Source organism: Lithobates pipiens, unplaced genomic scaffold (assembly GCF_037356315.1).
Source record: "Lithobates pipiens isolate NorthernLeopardFrog02 unplaced genomic scaffold, aLitPip1_a1.2 Scaffold_1, whole genome shotgun sequence".
Lineage (NCBI taxonomy): Eukaryota > Metazoa > Chordata > Amphibia > Anura > Ranidae > Lithobates > Lithobates pipiens.
In genome coordinates, this window is record NW_027507685.1 from 106,509,068 (window position 1) to 106,527,666 (window position 18,599).

At 48.3% G+C, this 18,599-nt stretch overlaps 1 protein-coding gene across 2 annotated transcripts in view; it reads right to left on the minus strand.

Moving 5' to 3' along the window:
* Window positions 1–18,599, minus strand: part of RABGAP1 (RAB GTPase activating protein 1) — a 219,864-nt gene that overhangs the window by 38,291 nt on the left and 162,974 nt on the right. For both annotated transcript variants that reach the window (XM_077469737.1, XM_077469648.1), the window contains exons 18-20: window positions 11,806–11,847; window positions 8,728–8,856; window positions 565–657 (exon numbers count right to left, since the gene is read on the minus strand). In XM_077469737.1, the coding sequence (XP_077325863.1) occupies window positions 565–657; window positions 8,728–8,856; window positions 11,806–11,847 (264 nt within the window). The remainder of the gene's footprint in view (window positions 1–564; window positions 658–8,727; window positions 8,857–11,805; window positions 11,848–18,599) is intronic.

Genomic DNA, 18,599 nt, shown 5'->3' on the forward strand with positions numbered 1-18,599 from the left:
GGGCCCAGACAGCGGGTGGAAGGGGGCACACAGGGGGGCCCAGACAGCGGGTGGAAGGGGGCACACAGGGGGGCCCAGACAGCGGGTGGAAGGGGGCACACAGGGGGGCCCAGACAGCGGGTGGAAGGGGGCACACAGGGGGGCCCAGACAGCGGGTGGAAGGGGGCACACAGGGGGGCCCAGACAGCGGGTGGAAGGGGGCACACAGGGGGGCCCAGACAGCGGGTGGAAGGGGGCACACAGGGGGGCCCAGACAGCGGGTGGAAGGGGGCACACAGGGGGGCCCAGACAGCGGGTGGAAGGGGGCACAGATACTTGAATGGATCACCCTGCAGCTCAGCCAAAGGGTGGGGTAGGAGGAGAAGTCGGCAGTGCAGTGGGAGGCAGAAGAAGATCAGGGTCAGCAATGGCAGTACCAGCCATCCCTTCTGCTCAGAAGGTGCCCAAGCCCCCCCTTTTGAACCGATGGGGCTGGGGCCCGGTACAGGAGGGCCGGTTGTACTGCCTTATCAGCAGTCCTGACTCTGATCACCAGATTCTTGTTTGTCCTTTTATGTCACTCACCTCATATCTTTCAACAGGGTCTTCCTGCTGTGCCTGCTGCTCTCTCATCATGTGATATTCCCTCTCGTACTTTTTGAGTTTTTTCTGACTTATCTGAAATATATAAAAAAAAAAAATGAATAATTTAGAAACAAAGTTGACTTGATGCAAGAAAAATTTACATTTCTTTATGCACGCCAAATGTTTTTGCAAACCCAAATTTCACAATGCAAAAGTTGTGTGAATCACTGTACTGTACAAAGCCTGTGCAGAGAACAGATGTGGGAGGTGCCCTGCAGGCTCCACCCACTACAGACTGCCTGTAGAAAACTACAGGAGGGGGCGGAGACCAGACCAGTCTCCCTGCACAAGGAGAGAGAACAGCAGTGAGACAGGAGTTTGCATATTTTTGCGGACAGATCTAAACGTGTTCTTTGTACAAATCACTGGCCAACGTTGATGCTGCCTGCATATAAGGCGTGCTTAAGGCTGGGTTCACACTGCTGCGGGGGGAGATCCGGATGTGATTCGCACCGCAAATCACATCCGATCTCCGTAGCGATGCGAGTTCAGCCATACAGATAGTATGGCTGAATTCGCATCGCTCCCGCAGCAAACTCGCACGGGGCCCTTTTTTTGGTCCGCAACAGAATCGGATCGCATGGGGGTTCACACCATGCGATCCGATTCCTGTGCGAGTCAGCAGATCGCACTGCGATTTGCCGACGGATCTGGGGGTGTCATTAACATATCATTGACACTCCCAGCCGTCCGCATAGGGCAGTGTGAACTGCCGGCGGGAGTCATGCGATGCGGGAAAACGCCGCGGATTCGCGGCGTTCCCGCATCGCAGCGGTGTGAACCCGGCCTAAAGTGGTTGTAAACCTCAGACATGAAATCTGAACAAAGCACATCCCTCTACAGTGTGTACTTGTCTCAGTCCAGAGCACTAAGTGTAATTTCTGTCTGCTGACTCCTTCCTTTGCTGTCAGCACGAGTCACGTCTGACAAGCTTTCCTGACACCAAGAAAAAAAATGGTGACAGGGGAGGGAGCTCCAGCAGATTGACAGCCTCAGCTCTGTTCCTGTGTGCAGGGAGGTGCGTCTCTTCCCTCCAATCAGCTTCCAGAAATCTCCTCACTGAGATCTGCAGAGAGTAACTTCAGCTCTCCGACCCCTTTTTCAGAACGCTCGATCAATCTTTAAAATTCAGCACTTTGAAAGGATGTAGAGAAGAGAGGCGCTTCAGATAAAAAGGTCCCGAGTATGCCCCGTGCAGAGAACAGGGGTCACGAGTATGCCCCACGCAGAGTGCAGGGGTCAGGAGTATGCATCACGCAACGTGCGGGGGTCAGGAGTGTGCAGAGCGAAGGGGTCAGGCGTACGCCCTACAAGAAAAACAGAAATGAAAAAAAGTGCAAAAAGTGCGCACACCTAGAGCATTACCAAAGATAATTTAATAATACACATTTTTTATATAAAAGTGGGTATTCACAATATGCAACTGACAAATGTCAAAAAAACAGTGGACATGCACAGCCCAGTGCAGAGCACAGGTGTCAGGAGTATGCCCTGTGCAGAGCACAGGGGTCAGGAGTATGCCCCGTGCAGAGCACAGGGGTCAGGAGTGTGCAGGGATCAGGAGTATGCCCCATGCAGAGCATAGGTGTCAGGAGTGTGCAGGGATCAGGAGTATGCCCCATGCAGAGCATAGGTGTCAGGAGTGTGCAGGGATCAGGAGTATGCCCCATGCAGAGCATAGGTGTCAGGAGTGTGCAGGGATCAGGAGTATGCCCCATGCAGAGCATAGGTGTCAGGAGTGTGCAGGGATCAGGAGTATGCCCCATGCAGAGCATAGGTGTCAGGAGTGTGCAGGGATCAGGAGTATGCCCCATGCAGAGCATAGGTGTCAGGAGTGTGCAGGGATCAGGAGTATGCCCCATGCAGAGCATAGGTGTCAGGAGTATGCAGGGGTCAGGACTATGCAGAGCGCAGGGGTCAGGAGTATGCCCCATGCAGAGCACAGGAGTATGCCCCGTGCAGAGCACAGGAGTCAGGAGTATGCCCCGTGCAGAGCATAGGTGTCAGGAGTGTGCAGGGATCAGGAGTATGCCCCGTGCAGAGCATAGGTGTCAGGAGTATGCAGGGGTCAGGACTATGCAGAGCACAGGGGTCAGGAGTATGCCCTGTGCAGAGCACAGAGGTCAGGAGTATGACCCATGCAGAGCACAGGGGTCAGGAGTATGCAGAGCCCAGGGGTCAGGAGTATGCAGAGCCCAGGGGTCAGGAGTATGCAGAGCCCAGGGGTCAGGAGTATGCAGAGCCCAGGGGTCAGGAGTATGCAGAGCCCAGGGGTCAGGAGTATGCAGAGCCCAGGGGTCAGGAGTATGCAGAGCCCAGGGGTCAGGAGTATGCAGAGCCCAGGGGTCAGGAGTATGCAGAGCCCAGGGGTCAGGAGTATGCAGAGCCCAGGGGTCAGGAGTATGCAGAGCCCAGGGGTCAGGAGTATGCAGGGGTCAGGAGTATGCAGAGCCCAGGGGTCAGGAGTATGCAGAGCCCAGGGGTCAGGAGTATGCAGAGCCCAGGGGTCAGGAGTATGCAGAGCCCAGGGGTCAGGAGTATGCAGAGCCCAGGGGTCAGGAGTATGCAGAGCCCAGGGGTCAGGAGTATGCAGAGCCCAGGGGTCAGGAGTATGCAGAGCCCAGGGGTCAGGAGTATGCCCCATGCATACCACAGGGGTCAGGAGTATGCAGAGCACAGGGGTCAGGAGTATGCAGAGCACAGGGGTCAGGATATGCCCCATGCAAACCACAGGGGTCAGGAGTATGCATCATGCAGATTGAGGAGTATGTAGAGTACTGAGTGCGAAGGTCAGGAATGACTGCTGGGAGTGGAATAAGTCCCCTTTCTTCCCGGGGCCCTCCTAGCGAACTTTACTATAAGTGCTGGACCATGGTTATACTCCACCACATCCCATGGAAAATAACTCGTCTCTTGCCCCGGGACCCCCGCTGGACTAATGGGGTAAAGGCCTAGTACAGGAGGGCTGGCTTTACCCCCCTATTAGCAGCTCGGGGTGAGAGGCTTAGTAACAGCATATGTTAAGTAAAGGTGAAGATCGTCATCACGGTGCTACTTGTAAATGGCGGCAGATCAATAATACGCCAGAGTAAGAGCCTACAGTATAAAGCCCCGAATCAATGCCTACACCACACATGAGGGTCCCATAAACCTGTATTGTACATCCACAGGGAAGAAAATCTATTTTTTTTTTTTTAACAAGAGAAAATCCACAACATGTCCCAGAAGACTAAAGATGGAATTCCTGCCCATTCCTTACAGCTACAATATATAATAAGCAGAAATACTTCCAGGAAATCATTGGGGGCAATTCTGAGAACTTTCTAAGCACCAAAATAAAGCAGATAAGCGACAATATGCAGAAATCTACAGGATACTTACAAACGTGAATCAGCAGAGAAGTGGCCACTGAATGCAGCTCTCCTGTCATGCGGAGCAGACAGGATATCCTTCACTGGGAACAAAACCTTCTGCATTATTAACCACTTTCCAGAACAGCAGAGTTGGCGAGCAAAGCGTACATGGAGTACATCTCAGAGCAAACAATATCTGATGGTGTGCTCAGAACAGGACTCAGGACTGTGTGCAGAACAGGACGGTTCAGGGACTGGACAATGTGTGCTCAGAACAGGACGGGTCAGGGAGTGGACAATGTGTGCTCAGAACAGGACGGGTCAGGGACTGGACAATGTGTGCTCAGAACAGGACGGGTCAGGGACTGGACAATGTGTGCTCAGAGCAGGACGGGTCAGGGACAGCACAATGTGTGCAGAACAGGACGGGTCAGGGACGGCACAATGTGTGCAGAACAGGATGGGTCAGGGACGGCACAATGTGTGCAGAACAGGACGGGTCAGGGACGGCACAATGTGTGCAGAACAGGAAGGGTCAGGGACGGCACAATGTGTGCAGAACAGGAAGGGTCAGGGACGGCACAATGTGTGCAGAGCAGGACGGGTCAGAGACGGCACAATGTGTGCAGAACATGACGGGTCAGGAACGGCACAATGTGTGCTCAGAACAGGACAGGTCAGGGACGGCACAATGTGTGCTCAGAACAGGACGGGTCAGAGACGGCACAATGTGTGCTCAGAACAGGACGGGTCAGGACAGCACAACGTGTGCTCAGAACAGGATGGGTCAGGGACCGCACAATGTGTGCAGAACAGGACGGGTCAGGGATGGCACAATGTGTGCTCAGAACAGGATGCGTCAGGGACTGGACAATGTGTGCTCAGAACAGGACGAGTCAGAGATGGCACAATGTGTGCAGAACAGGACGGGTCAGGGACAGCACAATGTGTGCAGTCAGGTACCACACAATGTGTGCAGAACAGGACGGCACAATGTGAGCAGAACAGGATGGCTCAATGTGAGCAGAACAGGATGGGTCAGGGACGGCACAATGTGTGCAGAACAGGACAGGTCAGGGACCGCACAATGTGTGCAGAACAGGACGGTACAATGTGAGCAGAAAAGGACGGGTCAGGGACGGCACAATGTGTGCAGAACAGGACAGGTCAGGGACGGCACAATGTGTGCAGAACAGGATGGGTCAGGGACGGCACAATGTGTGCTCAGAACAGGACGGGTCAGGGACGGCACAATGTGTGCTCAGAACAGGACGGGTCAGGGACGGCACAATGTGTGCAGAACAGGATGGGTCAGGGACGGTACAATGTGTGCAGAACAGGACGGGTCAGGGACGGTACAATGTGTGCAGAACAGGACGGGTCAGGGACGGTACAATGTGTGCAGAACAGAACGGGTCAGGGACGGCACAATGTGTGCAGAACAGGACGGGTCAGGAAAAGCACAATGTGTGCTCAGAACAGGACGGGTCAGGGACGGCACAATGTGTGCAGAACAGGACAGGTCAGGGACCGCACAATGTGTGCAGAACAGGACGGTACAATGTGAGTAGAACAGGACGGGTCAGGGACGGCACAATGTGTGCAGAACAGGATGGGTCAGGGATGGCACAATGTGTGCAGAACAGAACGGGTCAGGAAAAGCACAATGTGTGCTCAGAACAGGACGGGTCAGGAACGGCACAATGTGTGCAGAACAGGACAGGTCAGGGACCGCACAATGTGTGCAGAACAGGACGGTACAATGTGAGCAGAACAGGACGGGTCAGGGACGGCACAATGTGTGCTCAGAACAGGATGGGTCAGGGACGGCACAATGTGTGCAGAACAGGATGGGTCAGGGATGGTACAATGTGTGCAGAACAGAACGGGTCAGGAAAAGCACAATGTGTGCTCAGAACAGGACGGGTCAGGGACGGCACAATGTGTGCAGAACAGGACAGGTCAGGGACCGCACAATGTGTGCAGAACAGGACGGTACAATGTGAGCAGAACAGGACGGGTCAGGGACGGCACAATGTGTGCTCAGAACAGGATGGGTCAGGGACGGCACAATGTGTGCAGAACAGGATGGGTCAGGGATGGTACAATTTGTGCAGAACAGGGCGGGTCAGGGACGGTACAATTTGTGCAGAACAGGGCGGGTCAGGGACGGTACAATTTGTGCAGAACAGGGCGGGTCAGGGATGGTACAATGTGTGCAGAACAGGATGGGTCAGGGACGGCACAATGTGTGCTCAGAACAGGAGGGGTCAGGGACGGCACAATGTGTGCTCAGAACAGGAGGGGTCAGGGACGGCACAATGTGTGCTCAGAACAGGACGGGTCAGGGACGACACAATGTGTGCTCAGAACAGGACAGGTCAGGGACAGCACAATGTGTGCTCAGAACAGGACGGGTCAGGGACAGCACAATGTGTGCTCAGAACAGGATGGGTCAGGGATGGCACAATGTGTGCTCAGAACAGGACGGGTCAGGGACGGCACAATGTGTGCAGAACAGGATGGGTCAGAGATGGCACAATGTGTGCTGAGAACAGGACGGGTCAGGGACGGCACAATGTGTGCTCAGAACAGGATGGGTCAGGGACGGCACAATGTGTGCTCAGAACAGGATGGGTCAGGCACGGCACAATGTGTTCTCAGAACAGGACGGGTCAGGGGTGGCACAATGTGTTCTCAGAACAGGACGGGTCAGGGGCGGCACAATGTGTGCAGAATAGGACAGGTCAGAGACCGCACAATGTGTGCAGAACAGGACGGGTCAGGGACTGGACAATGTGTGCTCAGAACAGGATGGGTCAGAGATGTCACAATGCTCTGCTGGGGGCACACTTCAAGGATCTGAGAGGAGAACACAGAGCTATGCCCGGCCCACCCATTCTATTGCCCATTCACAGTAGCCTTTGTATTATGTGAAATTGTTCACACGATGCAAAGGCTTTTGTGATTGGGTAGGAGGAGGAGAGGGGCGGGCATACCAACTGCAACAACAACAACTGTCAACAGGATCAGCGTCCCTCTAAAAATCCATCGACCAGAACAAAAAATCCAGAAAGCAAGGAAGGAGAAAGTTCTAGATCCGAATCCCTAAGCGCTAAGCAAACAATTAAGCCAAGTGTTGGCAGATGGGGGAATTGGCCACCAATAGGGGTGCTCAGTAGGGTCAGGGCTCTCTGCCCATCCAAGAAATCTGCCAAAATAAACTCACCAAACCATGTCATTAGGGAGCTGGCTTTGTGTAGAGGAGCACAGTCATGCTTTGTTTGCTGTAGCACTAACTGTACCCTTCACTGGAAACACCTAAACTCCATCATTTGGAGGGTGTCCTCAAAATTATGGTGATCTGGTGAGTGTGATGGTCAGGTGTTCAGAAACGTTTGGTCATATAGCGAGTGTGATGGGCAGGTGTCCACCAACCTTGGCTCATCCACGGATGTCCTCCCAAAACCACGTCCTTCCCGCGCTCCCGACACACTTTGTGATTGCAGTAAAGTGCCAATCAAAGCAGTCCTTTACCATGTGATTAGCTGTGTCCAATCACAGCTGATCACATGTAAAACTTGCTGGTTATCAGCATTCCTTTCCTCATGCGCCGTCACAGCGTGAGGAGAGGGGAGCTGGTAACCAGCAATTCTGACAGCACACCTTTACTCTGATTAGTGCCCATCAGTGCAGCCTATTGGCCCATCAGCGCCGCTTATCATTACATGGCAGCCTGTCAGCGCCCAGCAGCGCAGCCTGTCAGCGCCCAGCAGCGCAGCCTGTCAGCGCCCAGCAGCGCAGCCTGTCAGCGCCCACCAACAGTGCAGCGCAGCCCATCCCATCAGCGCCTCTTATCAGTACATGGCAGCCTATCAGCGCCCATCCCATCAGCTCCCTTCACGCAGCACATCATCGCCCCATTAGCGCAGCCCATCTGCGCCCATCAGTGCAGCTTCATCAGCGCACATCAGTGAAGGAGAAAAATTACTTATTTATGAAATTTTATAACAGAAAGAAAAACGTTTTTTTTTCAAAATTTTTCGGTCTTTTTTCATATGTTTAGCAAAAAATAAAACCCCCCTGTGGTGATTAAATACCACCAAAAGAAAGCTCTGTCTCAAAAAAAAAAATGATAAAGCTGTCATATCAGTACAGTGTTGCATGACCGCGCAATTGTCATTTAAAGTGTGAGAGAGCTGAAGGGGCAGGAAGGGGGTGAAAGTGCCCGGGTATAGAAGGGGTTAATGGATAGCATTATTTAAAAAAAAAAAAAAAGAAATGTAAAAAGCACAGTATGAACATAAAAATATGTACGCTGTCAGTTTAAGAAACTATAAACAAAAAAGTTTTCCATTATTATATATCACAGGTTGTGTTTTTGCCCGCTGTGACACGACATCCGAGCTTCTTCCATTTATGCAGCCAGTAGAGCTTGAACAATCTCCTCCAAGCTCCCGGGCATTGTGCGATCAGCAGGCATGGAGGGTACAATGAGCAGGCACGCTGCCATCGCACAGATTACATTAACCAAGCGCAGTGGATGTGCATTCATATACACAACTAACCACAGGTGACTGGAGATTCAAGCCGGGAGCTTAGCTGGCAGCACAAATATCACACGAAACAGTAGCAAACACTCCACAGCCCGGACGTTCGGTCACAAGTATGTCCGTTAATCCATGAATCAGGCTATGAATCATTGGAAACAAAGAAAGGAGTTATTAGGGGAATCAGTCATAGTGGGTACCTTCAGGCTGCAGGCCAGCTCCATTAGCTTTTTAGCGTTGTCTTCAGAACGATAGCGCTTTGGGAGCTGGACACGGAAGAACTTCAGAGCACCTTCAAAGTCTGTGAGCAGCAGGTCATCCTTGGAGGTCTGAGGAGACAATTGCAGAGCAGTGTCCATATAAATGAAGAGGAAAACATCAAAAAGGGGCAGAAATGTATCTACGAGTTTCTACAAATACAGCACAAAACACAATTAAAAAGAATCTTTCAGAGGGGTGGTAAAAACGGACAGTGGAGATATTTTACTGCCCATCTGAACAGTCACAATACAGACAAACAGGGCTGCAAAAATGCCGCAGGTGCGATGCTTAGCAATTTTTAAGAATTGGTAAATATTCTATTGTCGTGCTCCCTGTTCTCCTTGCTGGAAGGGAAGCTGTACCTGAGGATCTGCAGTGCAAGGATCTCCCTGCTTATCTCATTTTGTGAATCTGTGCTTTCTCCACCTCATCATCATCAGTCATAAGGTGAGCAGCTCTGACATGAGAGCGCAAAACCCTGCTCTCTTATCAAGATGGCCACCTCCATGGCATTGTAGGTCAGTAACAGGAAAAGGATCAGTTGCAGGCAATACTTGTGGCCAGTCCTACTACTGTGCTGCTCACTGTTCTCCTTGCTGGAGAAGAAGCTGTACCTGAGGATCTGCAGTGCAAGAATTTTCCTGCTGCTGCCTCGTCCATTCTGTGGATCTGTGCTTCCTTCACCTCTCCTGTTGCTTCTTGAATATTCTGCCACCATTCATCAGATTGACAGCAAATCTGAAGCAAAACCCAGTCTGTACCAAATTGGCTGTCTCCACACAAAAACATGGCATGGTAGGTCAGTAACAGGACCACAGGCAATACTGGTGGCTAAGTCCTACTACTGTGCTGCTCACTGTTCTCCTTGCTGGAAAGAAAGCTGTACCCGAAAACCTGCAGTGCAAGCATCTCCCTGCTTCCGCTTTATTCACTATATGGCACCCCTGTTCTGTAGCCTAATAGCTGAATATCTGCACTGAAAAATCATCTAAGGCACTGATGCCTCTGACTGCTAGTTTCAGGTGGTTTGGAGTGAGATTGGGTAATGCCACTACTGTGCTGCTCTCTGTTCTCCTTGCTGGAGAGAAAGCTGTACCTGGGAACCTACCATCCAAAAATCTCCCTGTTTCTGCTTTACTCATTCTGTGGATCTGTGCTTTCTCCATTTCTCCTGCTGCTTCTTGAATACTCTGCCAACATTTATCAGATTACCAGCAGCTCTGAAGCAAAGCCCCGTCTGTACCAAATTGGCCGTCGCCACACAGAAACAAGGCATTGTAGGTCAACAACAGGACCACAGGCAATATTGGTGGCTAAGTCCTATTACTGTGCTGCCCACGGTTCTCCTTGTGGAGAGGAAGCTGTACCTGAGGACCTACCATGCAAGAACCTCCTTGCTTCCACCTTATGGATCTGTGCCTACCTGTTCTTTAGACTCAACACTGAATATCTGCAGTGCAAGATCATCTAAGGCACTGCTGCCTCTGACTGCTAGTCTCAGAGGGTTTGGAAGGAGATTTGGCGATGCCACTTCTGTGCTGCTCTCTGTTCTCCTTCCTGGAGAGGAAGCTTTACCTGAGGACCTCCAGGGCAAGGATCTCCCTGTTTCCGCTTCATTTACTTTATGGATCTGGGCCTAGGCACACCTGTTTCTTTAGCCTCATAGCCAAATATCTGCAGTGCAAGATCATCTAAGCCAATGCTCCCTTTGAACTGCTAGCCTCAGAAAGTTTGAGTTTTGGAATGAGATTTGGCGATGGCACTTCTGTGCTGCTGTTCTTGATGGAGAGGAAGCTTTACCCGAGGACCTCCAGTGCAAGGATCTCCCTTGCTTCCGATTCATTTACTTTATTGATCTGTGCCTATGCACACCTGTTCTTTAGCCTCATAGCTGAATATCTGCAGTGCAAGATCATCGAAGGCACTGCTGCCTCTGACTGATAAAGTCTCAGGAGGTTTGGAGTGGGGTTTTGGTGATGACAATACGATGCTGCTCTCCGTTCTCTTTGCTGGAGAGGAAGCGATACCTGAGTGCCTGAAGTGCAAGTATCTCCCCGCTTCCACTTAATTCCCTATATGAAGCTGTGCCTACGAAAACCTGTTCTGTAGCCTCATAACTGAACATCTGCAGTGCCAGATCATCTAAGGCAGGGATCTCCAAACTACGGCCCTCCAGTTGTTGCGGAGCTACACATCCCATGAGGCATTGTAAAACTCTGACATTCACAGACATGACTAGGCATGATGGGAATTGCAGCTTCTGAACAACTGGAGAGGCGTAGTTTGGAGACCCCTGATCTAAGGCACTGCTGTCTGACTGCTAGTCTCAGGAGGTTTGGTGTGAGATTGGGTGATGCCACTACTGTGCTGCTCACGGTTCTCCTTGCGGAGAGGAAGCCATACCCGAGGACCAGCAGTGTAAGGATCTCCCCGCTTCCAAACCTGGTCGTTTCTGGAGATTTTGTGATGTCACTACTGTGCTGATCACGGTTTTCCTTGCTGGAGAGGAAGCCATACCTGGGGACCAGCAGTGTGAGGATCTCAATGCTTCCAAACCTGGTAGTCTAAGGGAGATTTGGTGATGTCCCGACTGTGCGGATCACTGTTTTCCTTGCTGGAATGGAAGCCGTAACCTGAGAACCAGAAGTGCAAGGATCTCCCTGCTTCTACTTTACTCATTCTGTGGATTTGTGCTTCCTTCACCTCTCCTGCAGCTTCTCAAATATTCAGCCATCATTCATAAGATTGCTAGTAGCTCTGAAGCAAAGCCCTTCCTCTACCAAACTGCCCATCTCCACATGAAACAAGGGGTAGGCAACCCTGGCACGCCAGCTGTGATGAAACTACACATCCCATGAGGCATTGCAAGACAAAGTCACAGGCATGGCTCCTGGAGGCAGAGGGATGATGGGACTGGTAGTTTCAGCACAGCTGGCATGCCAAGATGTTGTTAGGAAGGAAGACCAGACATTAGAATGGCTTATATGGACTGAAGAAAGCAGAGATGATTCACTTACTTTTAGCAAGCCCAAGGCGACATTAAAGATGACACTTATCCCCTGTAAACAAGATAAACAATTAAATAAAACATACAGAAATAAAGCAAATTTACAAATATATAAATAGTATATATAGTAGATTGTAGATTATATATATATATATATATATATACACATACACACACTGGCCACTTTATAAAAGGTACACCGGTTCAATTGGTAACACAAATTGCTAATCAGCCAAATCCCATGGCAGCAACTCAATGCAGTTACAGTATCTCTCAAAAGTACACCCCTCACATTTCTGTAAATCTTTTCTTCTATCTTTTCATGTGACAACACTGAAGAAATGACACTTGTCTACAATGTAAAGTAGTGAGTGTACAGCTTGTATAACAGTGTAAATTTGCTGTTCCCTCAAAATAACTCAACACACAGCCATTAATGTCTAAACCGCTGGCAACAAAAGTCAGTACACCCCCAAGTGAAAATCTCCAAATAGGGCCCAAAGTGTCAATATTTTGTGTGGCCACCATTATTTTCCAGCACTGCCTTAACTCTCTTGGGCATGGAGGTCACCAGAGCTTCACAGGTTGTCACTGGAGTCCTCTTCCCCTCCTCCATGACGACATCACAGAGCTGGTGGATGTTAGAGACCTTGCGCTCCCCCACTTTCCATTTGAGGATGTCCCACAGATCAATAGGGTTTAAGTCTGGAGACATGCTTGGCCAGTCATCATCTTTATCCTCAGCTTCTTTAGCAAGGCAGTGGTCATCTTGGAGGTGTGTTTGGAGTAGTTATATTGGAATATTGCCCTGCGGCCCAGTCTCTGAGGGGAGGGGATCATGCTCTGCTTCAGTATGTCACAGTACATGTTGGCATTCATGGTTCCCTCAATGATCTGTAGCTCCCCAGTGCCGGCAGCACTCATGCAGCCCCAGACCATGACACTCCCACCACCATGCTTGACTGTAGGCAAACCACACTTGTCTTTGTCCTCCTCACTTGGTTGCCCCCACACAGACTTGTCACCATCTGAACCAAGTAAGTTTATCTTGGTCCCATCAGACCACAGGACGTGGTTCCAGTAATCCATGTCCTTAGTCTGCTTGTCTTCAGCAAACTGCTTGTGCATAATCTTTAGAATGCAGCGTATGGTCTGAGCACTGACAGGCTGACCCCCCACCCCTACAAACTCTGAAGCAATGCTGGCAGCATTCATGTCTATTTCCCAAAGACACCCTCTGGATATGATGCTGAGAACGTGACCTCAACTTCTTAGGTGGACCATGGCGAGGCCTGTCCTGAGTGGAACCCGTCCTGTTATATCGCTGTGTGGTCTTGGCCACCGTGCTGTAGCTCAGTTTCAGGGCCTTGGCAATCTTCTTATAGCCTAGGCCATCATTATGTAGAGCAACAATTATTTTTTTCAGATCCTCAGAGAGTTCTTTGCCATGAGCTGCCATGTTGAACTTCCAGTGACCAGTATGAGAGAGTGAGAGTGATAACACCAAATTTAACACACCTGCTCCCCATTCACACCTGAGACCTTGTAACACTAACGAGTCACATGACACCGGGGAGGGAAAATGGCTAATTGAGCCCAATTTGGACATTTTCACTTAGGGGTGTGCTCACTTTTGTTGCCAGCGGTTTAGACATTAATGGCTGTGTGTTGAGTTATTTTGAGTTGACAGCAAATTTACACTGTTCTACAAGCTGTACCCTCACTACTTTACATTGCAGACAAGTGTCATTTCTTCAGTGCTGCCACATGAAAAGATAGAAGAAAAGATTTACAGAAATGTGAGGGGTGTACTTACTTTTGAGAGATACTGTAGGCATCTAAACATGGTGAAGACGACTTGCTGAATTTCAAACTGAGCATCACAATGAGGAAGAAATGGGATTGAAGTGACTTTGAACGTGGCATGGTTGTTGGTGGCAGACCTGCCGGTCTGAGCATTTCTAGGATTTTCACACACAACCATCTCTAGGGGTTTACAGAGACAGGTGGGAAAAAGAGAAAATATCCAGTGAGCGGCAGTTATGTGGAGGAAAATGCCTTGTTGAGGTCAGAGGAGAATGGGCAGACTGGTTAGAGATGATAGAAAGGCAACAGCAACCCAAATAACCACTCGTTACACCCAAAGTATGCAGATTACTGTCTCTGAATGAACAACACATCCAACCTTGGAGAAGATGGGCTACAGCAGCAGAAGACCACACCGGGTGCCATTCCTGTCAGCTAAGAACAGGAAACTGAGGCTACAATTGGCATAGGATCACCAAAATTGGACAATAGAAGATTGGAGAAAGGTTGCCTGCTCTGATGAGTCTGGATTTCAGATGCGACATTCAGATGGTAGGGTCAGAATTTGGCACATGGATCCATCCTGCCTTGAATCACCGGTTCAGGCTGGTGGTGGGGGTGTAATGGTGTGGGGGATGGGGTATCACCGGTTAAGGCTGGTGGTGGGGGTGTAATGGTGCGGGGGATATTTTCTTGGCACACTTTGGGCCCCTTAGTACCGACTGAGCATGGTTTAATCACCACGGCCTACCTGAGTATTGTTGCTGACCATGTCCATCCCTTTATGACTACAGTGTCCCCATCTTCTGATGGCTCCTTCCAGTAGGATAATGCACCATGTCACAAAGCTCCAATCATCTCACCACTGGACAATGAGGTCACTGTACTCTAATGGCCTCCACACTCACCACATCTCATCCAACAGAGTACCTTTGGGATGTGGTGGGATAGGAGATTGGCATACCAAGACATTTTGGACAATTTCATGCCCCCAACTTTGTGGGAACAGTTCGGGGACGGCCTGTTCCTGTTCCAACATGACTGTGCACCAGTGCACAAAGCAAGGTCCATAATAATTATCACCCCTAACCCTAACATTAACCCCTAACCCTAATATTACCCCCAATATTAACCCCTAACATTACCCCCAACATTACCCCATAATATTATCCCTAACCCTAATATTACCCCTAATAGTAACTCCTAAACCCTAACATGACCCCCAATATTAACCCCTAAACCCTAATATCAACCCCTATCCCATAATATCACCCCCAAAATTTCCCCTAATCCTAATATTACCCCTAATAGTAACTCCTAAACCCCAACATGACCCCTAATATTACCCATAACCCTAATATTACCCCATAAACCCCAATATTACCCCATAATATTACCCCCAACCCTAATATTACCCCTAATAGTAACTCCTAAACCCTAACATGACCCCCAATATCAACCCCTAAACCCTAATATCAACCCCTAACATTTACCATAACCCTAATATTTCCCCTAAACCCCAATGTTACCCCCAATATTACCTCTAATATTACCCCTAATAGTAATTCCTAAACCCTAACATGACCCCCAATATCAACCCCTAACATTTACCATAACCCTAATATTTCCCCTAAACCCCAATATTACCCCCAATATTACCTCTAATATTACCCCTAATAGTAATTCCTAAACCCTAACATGACCCCCAATATTAACCCCTAAACCCTAATATCACACCTAATATTAAAGTGGATGTAAACCCACTCTCCTCCTCTCTAAACTCCTGCCATAGGGGTTATCTATAAGGATATAGATGCCTCCTGCATGTATCCTTACCTGTCAAATGTCTCCCCTGTGTCTGTTATGAGACCCAGAAAACTGCAGATTCTGTGGGCGGGTCTGTTGTCCGGAGGTCGTGGATGGAGTTTGTGATGTCAGTAGACTCCCTGCCCACCTTCACACTCCCCTTGTCAACATGCATTTTCTCCTGTGTATTTCTTACACTGAACTTCTGCTACGATCACCAACATCCAGTCAAAACCCAGAAAAGTCACCACATGACTTCAGCAGGCCCAATCATGCTGGAGGTGTGGAGCAGCCAATCCTGGGAGAGCTGGAGAAGAAAGGTGGAGGGGGGATCTGAAGTACACAGAATGCCTCTCTCAGGCACTAACAGCAAGGGGGAGAAACTGATTCCTACTTCTGTGTGTGTCAGTTTTTATCTCACTGAAAAAAAGATAAGAGGATTGCTCAGGGCTGGATTAACTCTTCATGGCAAGACTGGGCATAGATGACAATCCTATACTGTACAAGGTGCAAGCCTTAATTAAAAAAAAAAGATAATTTGGTTTACATCCACTTTAACCCTTAACCCTAATCCTAAACCCTAATACTACCCCTAATATTACCCCTAACCATATTAGCCCTAATATTAACCCCTAACAATAATATTAGCCCCTAACCATAATATTAACCCCTAACCATATTAGCCCTAATATTGACCCCTAACCATAATATTAACTCCTAACTTTATTGGCCCTAATATTGACCCCTAACCATAATATTAACCCCTAAACATATTAGCCCTAATATTAACTCCTAACCATATTAGCCCTAATATTGACCCCTAACCATAATATTAACTCCTAACCTTATTAGACCTAATATTAACCCCCAACCATATTAGCCCAAATATTAACCCCTAACCATATTAGCCCTAATATTAACCCCTAGCCATATTAGCCCTAATATTAACCCCTAGCCATATTAGCCCTAATATTAACCCCTAGCCATATTAGCCCTAATATTAACCCCTATCCATATTAGTCCTAATATTAACCCCTAACCATAATATTAACCCCTAGCCATATTAGCCTTAATATTAACCCCTAACCACATTAGCCATAATATTAACCCCTAGCCATATTAGCCCTAATATTAACCCCTAGCCATAATATTAACACCTTACCATAATATTAACCCCTAGCCATATTAGCCCTAATATTAACCCCTAGCCATAATATTAACCCCTAACCATAATATTAACCCAAATATTAACCCCTAGCCATATTAGTCCTAATATTAACCCCTAGCCATATTAGCCCTAATATTAACCCCTAGCCATATTAGCCCTAATATTAATCCCCAATATTAAGCCCTAGCCATATTAACCCTAATATTAACCCCTAGCCATAATATTAACCCCTAACCATATTAGCCCTAATATTAACCCCTAGCCATATTAGCCCTAATATTAACCCCTAACCATATTAGCCCTAATATTAATCCCTAATACTAACCCATAGCTATATTAGCCCTAATATTAACCCCTAACCATATTAGCCCTAATATTAACCCCTAATATTAAACCCTAGCCATATTAGCCCTAATATTAAACCCTAGCCATATTAGCCCCAATATGAACCCCTAGCCATAATATTAACCCCTAGCCATATTAGCCCTAATATTAACCCGTAGCCATATTAGCCCTAATATTAACCCCTGGCCATATTAGCCCCAATATTAACCCCTAGCCATAATAGCCCTAATATTAACCCCTAGCCATATTAGCCCTAATATTAACCCCTAGCCATATTAGCCCTAATATTAACCCCTAACCATATTAGCCCTAATATTAACCCCTAACCATATTAGCCCAATATTAACCCCTAACCATATTAGCCCAATATTAACCCCTAACCATATTAGCCCTAATATTAACCCCTAGCCATATTACCCTAATATTAACCCCTAGCCATATTACCCTAATATTAACCCCTAGCCATATTACCCTAATATTAACCCCTAGCCATATTAGCCATAATATTAACCCCTAACCATATTAGCCATAATATTGACCCCTAACCATATTAGCCCTAATATTAACCCCCAAAGCTAATATTAACCCCTAACCCTAATAATAAATTATCCCCTAACCTTAGGACCCTAACCCTTAACCCCTTACAAAAAAAAAGTAAAAAGAAAAATAATAAAAAATAATAAATAAAAGCAGATGACAAAGCAGAAAAAATAGCAACCAATGATGACAATTATGAGATTTTCCTGTATTGGCCAATTAAAAAAGCCAAAGCTCAAATGCGCTTTAAAAACGTGCATTTCAGATGCTTGAAAAAAAAAAACTCAAAATCGTTATACCTTTTGTCGCACATTCTGGAAACACTGTTCGTTTTATATTTACTCCAGAAAAATTATGAAAATGAAAGTGTGCCATTCCCTGACCACCGGGCTGGTCCTTCAATGAATAACCCGCGGCTTGCACACCCTTACCATACCGTTCAATGTATATGCACTCTGTATGTACTGCACAGTGATGTGTAACCTTTCATCTCATTGAAGTTATCCTGCGTTTCCTTGTGCTGTTTATAAAAAATTTCAATACAGGAACAGAAAAATTAGAAATGGGAGTTTTCTTTCAGCTGCTGTAGTATCTAGTTTGACCAGCAGGGGTCAGTGCAGGATAGTAGGTCATCTATAGCGCTGTAATCAGACCTGACTTCACCTTTTCCAGTTCATTCCCCCTGAGGTTTGGGGTCTAGCAGACGGCGTCACACATAACCTACATCCCCCAGAAGCTCCAGCGAGAAGCAGCAGTGTGGAATGTAAAACTGCACACAGATCACATCCTATTTATATCATAGAAGGCATTAGGAATGCTGAGTACCCATCAGATTAGGGGTCTCAAAACCACGGCCCAGGGGCCACATCTGGCCCGCGGCTAATGGGTCGGAGACTGAGGATTTAACTACAATGGTCTACATTTCTCCCACTCACCTGTGATATATGTGGGGCTCCGCTGGGGACCTTGATGTAAAGAGGAGCTCCATTGGGAACCCTGACGTAAAGAGGCGCTCCGTTGGGGACCCTGACGTAAAGAGGCGCTCCGTTGGGGACCCTGACGTAAAGAGGCGCTCCGTTGGGGACCCTGACGTAAAGAGGCGCTCCGTTGGGGACCCTGACGTAAAGAGGCGCTCCGTTGGG